Consider the following 15,190-nt stretch of genomic DNA (forward strand, 5'->3'; position numbering starts at 1 on the left):
TTGACGGTCGTCGAGAAAAGTACTTTATTAGTTGGTCTCTTCATTCTTTTCACCATTTTCGGTTTTATCATGACGCAACGTCATATGCTTCGAAGGCGAAAGATTAGATAATTTACTATTTGATTCAGATTGTTTCACTTGTCCAAATACATCCCATACAGGCTTTTTACCACTTGTATCCGAAATACCTAATCCATCCGAATAACTTCTACCTCTATCTGATCGATTCTCAGTCGAAGAAATGGAATTAAAATTATTAATTTTTATAGGAGGTGAATTGATTGATTGTGAATTTAAATCATCTTGAATTTGAGGTTGAATTGTATTACTTAAAGAACTAATTGCTCTTGGTCTATTACCTCTTTGAGCTCTACCACCTGTTCCACCTAACGCATAACTATAATTACTTGATCCTACTGAATCCACATTTGTCATAAATGTTGATATTGTTGCTCCTCTGGTTCTACCTCTTCTAGATTGTGATCCGTAACCAATCGGGGATATACCCGGACATTCTGGTGTTAAACCAGATCCCAATGTACCTGGAGCATTTGACGTGATAGGCGGAGCTAATAAATTGAATTCCCCGTTAGGTAGTGGTGCTGATCTTGGTGTCCTTGGCATAGATGTCATACTTCCTCGCCTATTGGAAGTCGAAGATCCACCTACGATAGATAAATTTGAACAATTTGCTGTCAAGGGTGGTCTTCCTCTTGAAGAAGTGGTTGAAAGGTTTGATAAAGCTCGTAATCTAGCTGGAGGTCGAGTGGGTGTACCATTCACAGAAGGAACTCGTAATGTTGTACCAGGTAAGGGTGATATAGGTATGGGAGATTGAAGTTCTTCTTCTCCGTGTATAGTTTCAATACCTTCTGTATCTAATTGTACTTGTCCTTGTCCTTCTTCCAAATTTTCTTCAGGGATTACAATTAAATGATGTTCAGCTTGACTACCTAATGCTAAGCAAGCTATTATAGGATTCGTAATCCAACCTAAAACAGCACCATATACGCATTTTATAACCATAGGTGACCATTTCCAACCTACTTCAGCAATGTTATCATGCTTATATAAAGGTCCTAAAACAATGATGAAAATCAAAAATAAGGGTAATCCAAATACAATTCCAATCGCTGCTCCTTGTGCAGCTGTAAGTATAATTCGGAAAGGTAAAGGTGCTGAACCTGGTATAGATAATAAAGAATTATTTTCAGTCCCTTCAAAGATGAACCTAATTAACATCTTGAAGTAATGCCCTAATCCCTTGCGGGAATTATCGTGGTCAATAGAAGGTGTAGGGGAAGATAGAGGCGAAGTTGATTTTTCATTTGCACTTGATTCGGCCTTTTTCGATCTTCGTTTGAATCTATCGGTGATTTCTCTTGGATCAGGCAAATGTTCTACATGTGGCCAAACAAAAGCTAATGGTGCAACAGCATGATGATGCAAATCGGTATGTACCAATGTTGAAGTGATTAACATGGATGCTAAGCATTGAATGATTGGTGTAACACCTAGATCACCTGCTATCGTGTTCTTCGCCAAGACCCACATCTATGTAATAAAAAGCACATGGTTCGATGTCAGCTTCATCACAAGTCAGAATTCGCTCTATCGACAAAAAATCGGTAATAGAACGGACCTTGATGTCTTTTTGATTATGGTACACTGATCAAGCATGTATGTTAGCTTGTACCCGATGACAATCAAGCTAATAACACTCACTAGCATAAGCAACAGCAAAGTTGGCACCTCCATCAATGATCTGACGAAATTCAAGTAATCATGAGTCTGATTCAGCTTTGGATGAGAGGGGTGAAACCGGTGACTCACCCCTGCTCCTACACCCTGCAATACCGAAAGATAAAACCATTGTCTGTTACTTAGCGGCGTAGGGAACGGCGTAAGAAGGGTTTTCATGTTGCCTGAAGCAAACCGACTTGAGGATCTGGGCAATGTCAAAGTTCCTTTGTTCTTGTATAAAGATAAAGATGAATGATGGATGTAAGATCGTCCATCGAAAAAGAGATGGTACGACGTATCTCCCTGGGTAAATTCAACTTTTCTTCCCAACTGAAACATTTAGTGGCCAAAGCATACGCGAACATTACAAATTACCACGTGAAAAGGTTTTTACCAGTACTCAATACTTGTTTGGTTCCGATTAAATTGGGAACTCAAATAAGATTCGATATAAGTTGGGTGGCGAATGTATACCAGTAAGCGTTGAATGATGGCTTGGCAAGCTTAGATCAGCAATGTAATGTACATTTAATGAAAGATGTTACTAGAACATCACGACTTAATGACGCTTATCAATCTCCCTCCCAGAATTACAACAGATAACTACAAATAGCCAGGACAATTGCGATACACGTTCGACTCGACCATTTCTCATCCAATTGAATAGCAATTTGACTTGCCTTCTTTCCGCTTGATTGCTTAATACTAGTCTATTACCTGGCGATCATAGTTGAAGATGACATCGACACCGCCCGACAGGTCAGAGATGATGTTTTTAGGGAAAGAATGTCATCACCAGGCTTGCCACCTTCACGATTTCCTCCCATTCGCTGTGAGTCAGAAAATTCATCATGTGTTCTTCCCCGATCTTCACTACGTATTCTGTCATCTGCCCGCAATCAGAAATACTGACTAAATCTCGGTGCAGTGTCCAGCATGTAAATTATCATTTTGTCAACCACATTTTTTACCTTCTCAACATTCCTGTTCTGCACCATTACCTTCATCAATGATTGATCGAATAGCTCCACAATGTCCAATGTGCAATGAAATTGTTAAATATACTTCATCTTCAACTTTAGATCCCAATATGGCAGTTGAAAGCCATATACTTTCAGGAATATGTACAGGATTCAAAGGTGGAGAAGAGAGGAAAAAACAAGAATTGAAAAAGAAAAAATTAAATGGAGAAGTTTGTTATAAAGCAAATTGTAATAAAATGTTAGTTGTCAAGATGAAATGTGATGTGAGTAGACTGATCTTTTTTGTCCTCTTCGTTTTAAATCTTGCTAACATATTCCCGCTAATTTAGCAATGTAATCACTTTTTTTGCCCTACACATCGACATTCTTCTTCACATACATGTTCACCCAATGCTACACCTTCTTCGTCCTCTACTAATCTCAATCAATCTACACGTCCAGCAGGAAAAGCAGCTTTATCTAGGTTATTACCTCCTTCTATGACCCCACCTATTGCATCTTCATCAAAATTACCTCAATCTTCAGCCAAACCAGCTATTTCTCCTGCTATCAAAGTGACATCTCAGCCTACACCTGTAGAATCAAATACAAGTCGACCATTAGATGCTAAAGCTGCTGCAGCCACAGCTGCACTTCGAAGAGCAGGACAAGACGTTAAAGTCCCATTCGTTAAAACAAAGGTTGAAAAGTGAGTAAACCATTATCAAGGTATTAGGAAGATAAGGGCTAATCTAATTTCGTCAATCGACGAAATTTATAGACGTTCACAAGCCGAACTTAATTCTACAATACAAGCATTAAAAAATCGTCATGATAAAGGTTTACTTACAAAAGCTGAAGAGGTGAGATATAAAAATCTACTTTCTTCTGGTGCTTAATCAGTAAATCTTTCGATAAAAAAGAGAAACCTTGTGAAATTGAAAGGATAAAATAAGAATTTCCACTTATATTCGTTCATTTGGGTCGGTTTTTTTTAGGTAAAATATGCAGAATTAATAGCTGAGAAAGAAAGTAATAATAGAAAATTAAATTTAGGAATAAAAGGTAATAATAATAATAAAGGAAGTGGTAATGGAAGTGGAAAAGATGGGAAAGGTGATTGTATTATAGCATGACGCAAAATATATTATTAGAAAATTAATTATATATCATATACCCCGCATTTTTTTACTTTATTATTCATGTTGACATATATATTTTATTTACCAAGTTAATAAAAATCGGACAAATGCATTTGATTGATTTTACTAATACAACATTTATTTAAAAATTATTAATTAATTTACGCTAAATCCTTAATATACTTTCCCTTTTTCATAATACTAATTATCAATAAAAGTGAATTTAATCTATAATCTATTTATTAAATTTAGGAATGAAACTTGGAGCATCAGCTTTAGGTATGAAAGATGATGCAGTAGGTTGTAATGTTGGTATGGTATGCGATTGATTTAAAAATTTCTGATCATTATTGAATGGATTTGAGTTTATTACACCATTGAATGATTGAGAATTTTGAGATACAGGTTGAGTTTCATTAGATTTGTTAGATTTAGGCATTGAATTTTGACTTTGATTTCCAGATCGTTGATTCAATGTTGAGCTATGATTATTTTTCGTTGGGATCTGTTTATTCTGTTCCTTATTTTTATCTTCATTTTGTTTATTGCCTACTCCTTTTACTTTTCCACCTCTACCTCTTGAGCTCGCACTACCGTTTCCCTCATTTTTGGATTTGATTTCATTCTGAGGCTCACTTCCACCATTTCTTACGTCCCCACTTCCTGAGGCTGAAACTTTTCCACCTCTACCCTTTGGAATAGCATTTCTAACTTTTCCACCTCTATTAGCTTTCCCACCTCTTGAATTGCTCAAACTATTATTTCCAGCTTGACCAGCAACTCTAGCTTCTTCTTCAGCCCACCATCTCATAAACTCATCTTCTTGCGCTTTATCCTTTTCTTGTCGTTTTTCTTCTTCCTGAATTTCCTTCAAGCTTTTAGTCGTTTTCTTACTTGACATTTCAGCAATATCACGTTCATGTTGTTGTATATCCAATAGTGAGAATCCTTGAGTTACCGGGATCATAGATACAGCTGGAGTAGGTGTAAAAGTTGGCGTTGTCCATGCTGCTCCATTTGAACCAGTACCGGATATTTTTCTTTGCGGAGTTATCATTGATGATGACGAGGAAGAATTAGGAAGTTTGATGGGTGTGATAACTTTGCTTGAACCTGTTCGTTGCGGTACGGGCGAAGCTTGCGATCCGCTAGGACGAGTCAAAGATGGGGTTTGTTGCGCTTGTACGGATGATAATGAGTTCTTCGTTACATCCATGGGTCGCCAAGGACTACCTGAAGGCGGACTACGAGCTAGCGAAGCTGATTTGGTGGGTGTAGGTAGAGGTGTAGGTTGAGGCCGTGATCCGGGCAAGGATGTATTGGTCATTGCGGTTGGCCTTTGTGGTGTCTTTCGAGCAACTTCACCAGCAATGATACTTCGCAGGTCGACTCTGAAGTGATACACCTTCCATCAGCATGTTTATCGATGTGGTATTTACGTTAGACACTCACTTCTCGGTTTCGACTGTTTTGGACCTCCATACCGCGCCTTTGCTTTGACCCGGAACAGCAGCCAGATCCAACGGGGTTACGGGGCGAGTCACTCTTGGTGTGGTAGCCCCAGATGTCGAAGGGGGCGTAGGAGGCTCATCGTCCATTTGGAACATGCCATCAGCTGCGGACGGCAGCATCTCAGGCGATAAAAGAGGGGAAGGTGGAATTTGAGCTCTTTTTTTCTCCTTGTTTGATGATGAAAAGGTCATAGTGTCCACAGGGGACAGTGCTGGTGATCTTGGTTTCCACTTGAAAGGCTGTCTGATTCGAGGTTGAGGTATATCTTGCAATAACAACCATTCTCGATGTTTTTCCATCGCGGCTTTGACCAATACCTGATTTTTTGAAACTGATAACTTGACACTTTGTTTCTGAGCGATCACGTCGCTGAGATCTTGCAAAACATCGGTATCCATTTCGTCGAGGAGACCAGATTCCAACATTGTCTCCATACATGAGATGATATAATCAAATATGCTGAGTTTGAGAGTGTTTGCTTGGTAAAACGCTGCTTCGGTAGCAAGAGCAGCTGCGTTAAAAGCGTTGCAGTGCTTGATTATTGCTCGGGAACATATCAGAACCAGTCGGTCGAGAAGGAGCTCAGTCTGTAGTCAAATTCGTTAGTCTGTTGTAAAAGTTTTACCGGGGATCCACGAAACTCACAGCAGCAGCGAGCACTTCGAAGACGAAATCTAAGAACTCATCAAGGGTATCTTGATCTGTTCAAATTGGTGTCAGTCATACTACGAAGGACAAATTCAAGATAAAGGACTCACGCAAATAATCAAAAAGATCATCTTCAGCCCCTTCATGTATATACCTGAATACCAATTTCATGGAGGCCCAGTTCATATGTTCCATATGTACTGTCACTTTCCCTTCAGCTTTTCTTCTTGATGTCCAATCAGAATCAGCGAACATAGCTTCAAAGAAAGGGCATCTCGCTCTCAATATTGTGGAATTACAACTTATTTCCTTATCTGCCAATACTAAGGAGACATCACATTGATTTTTAGTGGAAGGTGATGTGGTGTACGTGGTCGTGAAGAATGTGTATACATCGGTCGGAAGGGTCATTTGAGATATCGGTTGTTTTCCCGCCGAATTAAGGACATGAGATAGAGGTGCCAGATTAAGATCGTCTGCTAGTCCGGCGAGGTCGGACTTTATCTGGCCTATGGGAAGATTTAGGGCTGCGAATTTATCTTGAACAGCCCGTGCTACTCTCGCATCCCAGATTGCCGATGTATCATCTGTGTAAATATACTGCAGTAGCAATAATGCTACTAACGGATGACATGCCTTGATGTTAATTGCTTTTGATGAACGGTATTTGCCCCATGAGAGGAGGTTTGACTGTAGTGTTCCAGCCAACAGATCTCTAAATTTCGGTATTCGTAGCGTCAGAATCACGCTATGAGCCGGGATAGCGATATCATTGACCACAAGATGCACATCACTTCCAAGTAAAGGATCGCTCCAAGCAAATAGAGAATCTCCCTCGTCATTTCTCCACCTGCTTAGTATCGTGCAAAATCTAAATGCCTCGGCGAGGTCTTTTGCGATGGAGTTGGAACTCTCGTCTTCGTCCTCATCTTCGACTTTCTTTTTTAGAGCTTCCTCAAATTCGTCAGCTGTCATTTGATTTTCGAATCTCCGTATGTGGGGTTGAAGTAGATATAAGTCCTCTTGCAATGTTCTTCCAGTTAAAGCTATAGGTTTAGCCTTGGCGTCCAATCGTATAGCAGCGAAAGCGCCAGATTCATTCACCGCTACTTTAATAACTCTTTGTAGATACGGTATTCGCCGGAATTTCAATTGGCCAGATCCAGACTTTAGCCTTTGTCGTACGAATACATGTCCTGACTGCGTACAGATGATGACTGTACCGTCTGATCCCAATGCGACATCCTGCGAGTCTCCATCAGCAAAAATCAATCGAGATGAGCCAAGCCATCAACGAGTGACTCACTTGGACAGCAGTGAAACTTTTCCTTAACGCCCAAATCATCTGTGGTTTCACATTGACATGTCCACCTCTGGCATCTTTTGGAAGCTCGTCTAGAGGATTGGGCAAGGAGAAAGTGAAAACATCACCGATTGACGAGAGAGCCGCAAACGAAGTACCGCAACTGGTGACTTTCTTGATCATCGGTTTGAGGGTCGCTTGAGGTGGCCTAAATGGGAAAGCTTCCGATAGGACCCTTGGAGTTGAGAAGCTGACTTTGAATGAAGTATCTCGATGGAAACACAATACTTCGTAACTATCAAGGAGACATATCATGGCGTAGTCTGTGAAAGCGATGTCAAGGACAGGTTGTGTGATTGATGTAACTCTTCTAGGAACAGTTTGAACGGGATTCGAAGCTTTGTCATATCCTATGTTTGAAATTATCAGCTTATTCCAGGTTGGTAAAGAATCAGTTTGTTGCTAATAGCTAATTCACCTAAATGACCAGCATTCGTTCCCCATGTCCACACAGCGTCGGCAGTCCAACAAGCACTGTTCATCCTTCCAGCAGCTACACCTCTGACAACCTCCTTCTTCAATGGTCCAACAATCCTCTTCGGCGAAACTTGAAGCAAATCATCATCCCTAGACCCCGGTATTGGTTTGTCAGGTATTTCAATTGTATATCCTAATTGTGAAAATCGATTATGTCCCCAAGATAAAATATATCCACCAGAAGCCAATGCAAGTGTATGATCTTGACCTAATGCTATATCAACTATACTATGTGATGATAATTCTTGTAAAGGTGATAAAGCCAATTGGGAATGTACTGATCTACCTAATCTTCCATTTGAACCAAATCCACATAAACTTAAATTACCTCTCGCTTCGGTTGTGATTGCTCCTGTATGTAATTTAGCCATTACCACTTTTGATACCCCTACATGATCGAATTTTTCCGAAGGTTCGGAACGACCATTTGCCTGTGCTTGAGTAAGAAGATTGATATGATCTGGAAACGATTTATCCGAACCATCTCCAGTTCCGAGTGAATAATTTCTATTAACTCCCCATACATATAAGTCGGATCCATCAACATCATGAGGTGGATTGGTCTACACCAAAGCAAGTCAGAACAATAGCCGAATTAAGGTGCGGGTTAAGAAGGTGTAATGATACAGCGGACTTACCCCTTCAACAGTACCATTATACAAATCGAAAGCTGTCATGCCCTCATAATCCTTAATACTTAGATCAATATCATTTCTAGCCAATAAATCTCTAGCAACTCTGAGATTTCCAACAAAAAGAGCTCGATGTAAAGCAGTATATCCAGATTCAGTATCTTGAAGATTTATCGATATATTAGGATTTCGAAGTAAGATAGAAAAGAAAGTATAAGCATTATTCGTTATTGAAGAAGCTATTAAATGAAGAACGCTATACTCAAAAACGATATCTCAATTAGCTTCTGTTCATCAGATCTTTCCGGTAAAAGAAGGATTATGATTTACGTTCTTCCATATTGGTCTCTCTCGTTTATATCAGTCTTAATAGGAACACCTATAAATCCATTCATAGACCAACTTTTGCCTCCACCACTTGCACTTCCAGGATTTATATTACCACCTTTTGTATTATTGATATTGGTTGATCCATCAAGTTCTTGACGAAAGGCTTTAACATTACCATTTTGATAATGTACGTGAAGATTAGGCATAACAAGATAAGATGATTGACTGAACAAATCAGTCAATCGTTATAAAAGAACCTTTCGAGGAAGATGGCCTCGAATTAGTTGTTCTTTTATGTTGATAAGGTTTCGACCACTACTCTCAATCAAATCCGACTTCTTCAATGAATTTTTTGTTGGTTTTCGCTTTGGTGGATTTATTGACGAAATGAAAAGTTCGAATCCACTTGGTCGCAAAGTGCAAACCGATATAAGCTTTCAAGATCGGTTAGAGGATCCAGTTGAATGATTTACACAAAGGAGGTCGAGAACCTATCGATTCGTCACCTTGAGATGGAGCGAGAAAATATGTCTACAGAGTTATGAGGACAAAGACACAATGTATAACATAATTTCGATCTGATATAATCTGATTTAATGATTTTGAACGTGTTTGACCTAAGTGGAGGTGAAATTCCACTATACGGTTATCCGAAAAGTTCTCTTCAAGCCAATCAAGACGCGGTCGATACAATCTAATTCTCAAATTGCGCATATAGAAGCGATATAAGGTCATGCGCATAGGATTGGTGTCACCGAGGTGAACTGATTGTAGAGCATGTTCACATCTGATTCATGAGTATGCATAGTAAGTCAATTGATATTGAGCAATACAAAAATGAAGGAAATATAGATATGGGATGTACCCTATAATATGGACCGAACATCATCCCTAAAGATCCGAGTCGGTGAGTAACAAGGGGACGTACATCCTCCAGAGCGCGGAGGAGACGTAACAAGTCTATTTTGGTGTTCCTAAAATAGCAAGTCGACATAGGTAATCATCGCTCGCAGAGTGTTAAGCACCGTGAACATTCCCAAATATCACATCTGATATCTTGAGTGAAGAAAAGATAGGATTTAAGAAAGAACCTTGATGTAATAGAATATGGAGTCAAATCCTCCTACAGCGAGATTCTCGCTCGGATTTTCCTGTCCTTCCTCTTCCTCATTCCAATTTTCCGCTCTCCCAAGTTACTGGAATCAGATTTGTAAGAGCATGTCCAGCGTCTGTGAAGTATTTTCCTTGTAAGATGGGCATAACGCCTCAAGGTAATAGCAAATGAACGCTGACTTCCCGTAGAAAGTTGGATCGCTCTTCGCTTATGTGACGCCTTTCGCTGATACCGCTGGATAGGTGAGAGCAAATGATGGGTCACTGAGCGGGGAATGGGAGGGCAGGGGAGTGAGGGGAAATGTTAGTGAAGGTCATTCAGCATAGGATGTATGTAGCTGCGCTTCTGATTGATGCATGCAATAGACAGAGTGATACACTGGGGAAAATCAAGTCAGCTCAAGGCATTTAGCCAATGAAAGTCCATAACTCACAACATGACACATACTATCGATCTAAATGCAAGAAGTGTAAGTTGTCAGCTGCTGCTCTAGTCAAGTACAAACAAACAGCTGGACTTACAGAATTCGTGAGTTTCGTCGGATCTCTTGACGGCTCCCTATAATACAGGTCAAGTTGAATGAGTAATAGAAACAGATGAAAGATGCAAAAGCAATTTCGAGGGAGAGCAATAATTTTGGGAAGCGTTGAACGCGTGACAGCGGTATTTGACGGGGTTTTGATTGAATCGAATATGAATGTGGCACTTTGACTCACCTTCCATGCTTCTTCAAAGTCAACCGGTAAAATGACGTATCGGTTCTTCCTGACAGCTATTCAAGGTATAAATTCAGCTATTTGATCTGGCTTTCCTAACTAGCAACAAACAGCTGACCTTGTAATCCTGCAGATTGACAGATTGATGCAATTTGAGCTGAACTCAATTGATCAGGTCGAGATACGTCTATAAGGACAGCGGGAGATCAATATGTTTTCCATTCAACAAGCTAATGATACACTTACAATCCTCTAAATCTACATCGGGTCCCAGGTTCATCTTCGAAGTAACGGTTTGGAAGATCAATCGTCGTTCCCTTCGCGATGGTAAAGGCATCTCAATCTTTCTATCTAAACGACCTGGACGCAACAAAGCGGGATCCAAAGTATCAGCTCGGTTGGTAGCCATGATTACCTGGTCATTCCGTCAGCTATTATTTTCCGCGGTCGGATCGTACGGCTTGTGTAGCTCACTTTGACGGTTGTTTGTTGATCAAAACCATCCATCTGATTCAAAAGTTCCAACAAAATACGTTGTACTTCTCTATCGGATCCGGTTTGAGCATCGAAACGTTTCGTAGCGATAGCATCTACTTCATCAATGAAGATGATACAAGGTGAATTTTCTCGAGCAAGTCTGAACACATCTCTGACCATACGAGGACCCTGTTTGATGCTCATCAGTTTAATAGAGTTTTGTAAATGCAGAAGATCACTCACTTCACCTAAATATTTCTGTACGAATTCCGAACCGACAACTCTGATGAAAGAAGCGGAAGTTGAATTGGCCACAGCCTTAACCAACATTGTCTTACCGGTACCTTATATAGATGCCAAATCAGCTGTTGGATCCAGAATTTGTCCCGGGATTGATCATACTCACCTGGAGGACCGTATAACAAAACACCTCTAGGAGGATCAATACCGATCTTTCTGTACAAATCCATTTGGATTAAAGGTAACTCGACAGCTTCTCTTATTTCCTGTTTTTGACTATCTAATCCACCAATATCACTATACTTCACGTCAGGTTTCTCATCTGCTCCTAACATCGCTATGGATGAATCTGCTTCGGGCGGTAAGATATCTACAAGAGCATTGGAGTGTCGATGTAAGGCAACAGATGAAGAAGGTTTGAGGAGTTCTCGATCAAGGGTTGACAGAATTCGTACCACATAATTAGAACCTATGAATAGATGCGAAAACAGTCAATTGTTTGATATACGACCGAGCTCATAGACACCACAAGCCTATAGCCCCTCAGAGTATTTGGACGATTGATCATGACATACCAGTGGTGGATCCTACAATACCTCTTCTCTCGTCTACAGGCTCTAAGAATTGCCCAATAACAAGAGGAACACTTTGTATCCTCTTCACTTCTTCTTGTGCTCTCAGCAATTCTCTTCGCAAGTTCTGGGTCTCATCTCTGATGTATTCCTATATTATGGAAATCTCCATCAGCGGACATCCGGATGATGACATTTCGCATCCACAGTTTGTAGTAAGCAAGTAGCAACACTGACCTCTTGTAATTCTAGGAATTCCCTGTGAGCTTCCAGACGTTTCCAAGTACTATATAACTCCTCGTCGCTTGTAGGTAATGAGTTGAGTAAAGCTTGTTTCTCTGTTATTTGTGAGGGGAGAGTGGGATCCTACGTCAAGATATACACACCTCAGCTCTTTTGCTCTCAATCAGAGACACTAATACTCCAGCTGACCTCAAGTTTCAGATCGATGCCTATCTCTTCCATTTTGGGTGTCTACAGGTTTGTATAAGTATTTAATGACTGAATATATGCCTCAAGAGCCATAAATTATAAAGTAAGATTATCTGGGTGTCATCGACGACGCATACGCGCCTTGCATCATCCAACTCAACTTGACCTTACTGAAATCAAATGGAGATTGAACCTCTCTCCGAGTATCTTGCATACAATGTAACATTCGAACATAAAGCAACAAAAGATACATTATTTCTTTTCGACTCTTTCAATATTTTGCAACTAGTCAAAGAGTAGTCAAATTGATATCTGAATCAACAAGATGGGTAAAAGAAAGGCTGCCAAGAAACCTCAAGCGAAAAAGAAGGCAGAGCCATTATGTAAGTCTTTTTTATCTACTCATTAACATCCTTAAATTTAGATTATTAGCTAATATTCACTTCCGGTTTGTAGCGAGTATATTTAAATGTTTATTTTGTAATCATGAAAAAGCAGTGACAGTGAAAATGTGAGTAATATCAGCTATGAGTTTCATATGAGCGACATTAGCTGAAGATAAATTTCTCTCGGCGGTATTAGCGATAAACAATCAATGTTTGGTCATTTATCTTGTAAAGTCTGTGGACAAAAATACACTTCACCTGTGAATAGTAAGTTGACTGAAATGATATTGATAAGCACTAGAACTTAGTAATTGACTCATCTTTTACTCCATTTAGATCTTTCTGTACCAGTTGATGTGTATTGCGAGTAAGTCATTTTCCTGTGTCAGAGTCGAATCGAAGAACATAGCTAATGTATTTTGATATAGTTGGGTAGATGCTTGTGAAGAAGTGAGAGCTAGACAACCTGTGAAACAAAGGTGAGTCCTCTCACAAACATTTGTGCCGATCTATTCATATATGAAACGATGGAAAGATGCTTGATCCTTCCAATGGATGCTGATCTCCTTGACGCTCCCCTTGGTAGACCCGTACGAGCTCCATCGCCTTTAGCACACGGTCAAGCAGGAGGGGCAGCTTTCGACCCTGACGGAGCACAGGATGAAGATGCAGAAGGTGAAGAGGAAGATTACGATTCAAGGGCAAGGACGAAACCCAGTAAAAGTAGGCGGGATGACGAAGAGGATGGGGAAGAAGATGAGGATGAAGATGATTTGGAAGATGGGGGGCGAAGAGAAAAGAGGAGGAGAGTGAGGGAAGATTACGATGATGAAGATGAGGATGATTAGATACTCAGATTCGAACTTGGTCAACAAACAAGGAGGTGAATATCTGACCTGGCATTGGGCATTTGTAGAAATATCAAGATCATTCTAGCATACAAAGAGAGATCATTTTGTAATTGTATTATATTCATAAACCATCATGATGACATGTTAAAACATCAGATCATTAACAATACAGTAGGTGGTACAACAACATATTTAGGGTATTATAGCTTAGACAACAAAATAGGGTGTGAATGATTGAGAGGAAGAAACATATAATTATATATCAGCTTGCAAGTTCTGATTCAGCTTTCGGCTTAACACCTAGTGTTTTGAATAAATTCGGTTGAGACTGATCATTCGTTGGATTAGCTGTTAGATCAAGCATAGATTATAAAACACTTACTGGATCATCTACCATTCCATATCCAGCTTCCGATAATCTTTGGCCTTTCTGGATAGAATCAAGTAACCCTATGATAAGTTCCAGTCATCATCAACTATTTTCAGCATTTGTCAGAAATGTCATATTCACTTACATTCAACTTTGACTACTTTCGGTCTTCTACTTGCACCTCTTTTACCTTGACCATCTATATGTTTTTGAGTTTTAGATCCTGATAATCCTCCGTTGGCTATAACATGAGTACAAGAAGAAGAAGGGAGGGGTCTATTATATCAAATTAGCCTTAAGTATCATCTTTACGACTTTTCATATCGAACGATAAGACTTTCGTTGACTCACGCTATTCTACCGCCATTTGAAGATATCAAATGCTGCATTTGTAAATTCGATAATTTAGGTCCAGAAGATCCATTAAGATATATCAAACATCCCTTCAAAATGTCCGTTTGCTATATACATGAAGACCATCATATAGGTGGGGTCATAAGAATTTAAATAGTGCTATTTCATTCATGTAGAAAGCAAGAAAAAGGAAATCATCACATACCTTTGTTCTTGCTTGATCATTTACTTGTGCAGATCTAACTTGCCAATAAGTCATAGATCCTTCACTTCCACCTCCTCTATTAGATTGTTGATGTCCTGTTGAACAAGATACGAAATGATCGGTTCTTTTTAATATTATATAAAAAAACAAAAACATAAGTAAAAATAAAAAACACAATTATATAAACAATCCAATTCTTTTGGTAAAAACTCACCTTGAATATAAATCAGAATTTGTAATAGGATTTAAATCTTTTCCTCTAGTACTTAACATCCTTTGTGTAATTTGAAATCTACTTTTTTTATTTAATTCTTCACGTTGATTATCAATTGCTTTTCTTTTAATATTATCTTCTAAATCTTTTTTAGACCAATGTGTAGAAGAAGTTATTCTGGTTTTATTTTTACGATTTATCTGATTTGAATCATATTTTTGTTTTTCGTTTTTCGATGATGAAGAAGGAATATCATTTTCAGAATCATTATATTTAAAATCTAAACTTTCTGATAAATCAATTAAAGATTTTGATGATTTTGATTTTACAAAAGATCCTTTTTTGATTATTGATGATGTTGGTGGTGAAATTGGTATAATTTCTTGTGAGGAGGAAGGTGAGAGTGGAGTCGGCATCTCTACCAATGCACGTACAGTATACAATATACAC

General features: G+C 39.2%; 6 protein-coding genes across 6 annotated transcripts; 2 read left to right on the forward strand and 4 right to left on the reverse strand.

The window, feature by feature from the left end:
* Positions 1–27: 27 nt before the first annotated feature.
* On the reverse strand, positions 28–1,920 carry I206_103274 (uncharacterized protein; the record flags this gene model as incomplete). Its single annotated transcript, XM_019153488.1, has 4 exons — positions 28–1,554; positions 1,643–1,668; positions 1,726–1,765; positions 1,834–1,920. 4 exons carry the CDS (start codon positions 1,918–1,920, stop codon positions 28–30), a joined length of 1,680 nt encoding a protein of 559 aa, XP_019013649.1.
* A 559-nt stretch (positions 1,921–2,479) lies between these two features.
* I206_103275 (uncharacterized protein) lies at positions 2,480–3,841 on the forward strand (the record flags this gene model as incomplete). The annotated part of the gene is made up of 5 exons (XM_019153487.2): positions 2,480–2,575; positions 2,672–2,989; positions 3,056–3,414; positions 3,487–3,568; positions 3,704–3,841. 5 exons carry the CDS (start codon positions 2,480–2,482, stop codon positions 3,839–3,841), a joined length of 993 nt encoding a protein of 330 aa, XP_019013648.2.
* A 241-nt stretch (positions 3,842–4,082) lies between these two features.
* I206_103276 (uncharacterized protein) lies at positions 4,083–9,015 on the reverse strand (the record flags this gene model as incomplete). Its single annotated transcript, XM_019153486.1, has 8 exons — positions 4,083–5,238; positions 5,300–5,946; positions 6,005–6,060; positions 6,118–7,252; positions 7,314–7,720; positions 7,789–8,410; positions 8,486–8,735; positions 8,810–9,015. 8 exons carry the CDS (start codon positions 9,013–9,015, stop codon positions 4,083–4,085), a joined length of 4,479 nt encoding a protein of 1,492 aa, XP_019013647.1.
* Positions 9,016–10,369: 1,354 nt separating this feature from the next.
* I206_103277 (26S protease regulatory subunit 6B) lies at positions 10,370–12,393 on the reverse strand (the record flags this gene model as incomplete). The annotated part of the gene is made up of 11 exons (XM_019153485.1): positions 10,370–10,377; positions 10,445–10,481; positions 10,640–10,695; positions 10,758–10,826; positions 10,886–11,054; positions 11,114–11,305; positions 11,360–11,460; positions 11,523–11,825; positions 11,932–12,079; positions 12,166–12,294; positions 12,361–12,393. 11 exons carry the CDS (start codon positions 12,391–12,393, stop codon positions 10,370–10,372), a joined length of 1,245 nt encoding a protein of 414 aa, XP_019013646.1.
* A 292-nt stretch (positions 12,394–12,685) lies between these two features.
* I206_103278 (uncharacterized protein) lies at positions 12,686–13,594 on the forward strand (the record flags this gene model as incomplete). The annotated part of the gene is made up of 6 exons (XM_019153484.1): positions 12,686–12,743; positions 12,817–12,871; positions 12,943–13,013; positions 13,083–13,113; positions 13,175–13,225; positions 13,333–13,594. The coding sequence occupies 6 exons, from the start codon at positions 12,686–12,688 to the stop codon at positions 13,592–13,594; spliced, it is 528 nt and encodes a 175-aa protein (XP_019013645.1).
* Positions 13,595–13,859: 265 nt separating this feature from the next.
* On the reverse strand, positions 13,860–15,156 carry I206_103279 (uncharacterized protein; the record flags this gene model as incomplete). The annotated part of the gene is made up of 6 exons (XM_019153483.1): positions 13,860–13,925; positions 13,980–14,047; positions 14,113–14,243; positions 14,319–14,428; positions 14,527–14,650; positions 14,741–15,156. The coding sequence occupies 6 exons, from the start codon at positions 15,154–15,156 to the stop codon at positions 13,860–13,862; spliced, it is 915 nt and encodes a 304-aa protein (XP_019013644.1).
* Between the last annotated feature and the right edge of the window lie 34 nt (positions 15,157–15,190).

This window comes from Kwoniella pini, chromosome 4 (assembly GCF_000512605.2).
Source record: "Kwoniella pini CBS 10737 chromosome 4, complete sequence".
NCBI lineage: Eukaryota > Fungi > Basidiomycota > Tremellomycetes > Tremellales > Cryptococcaceae > Kwoniella > Kwoniella pini.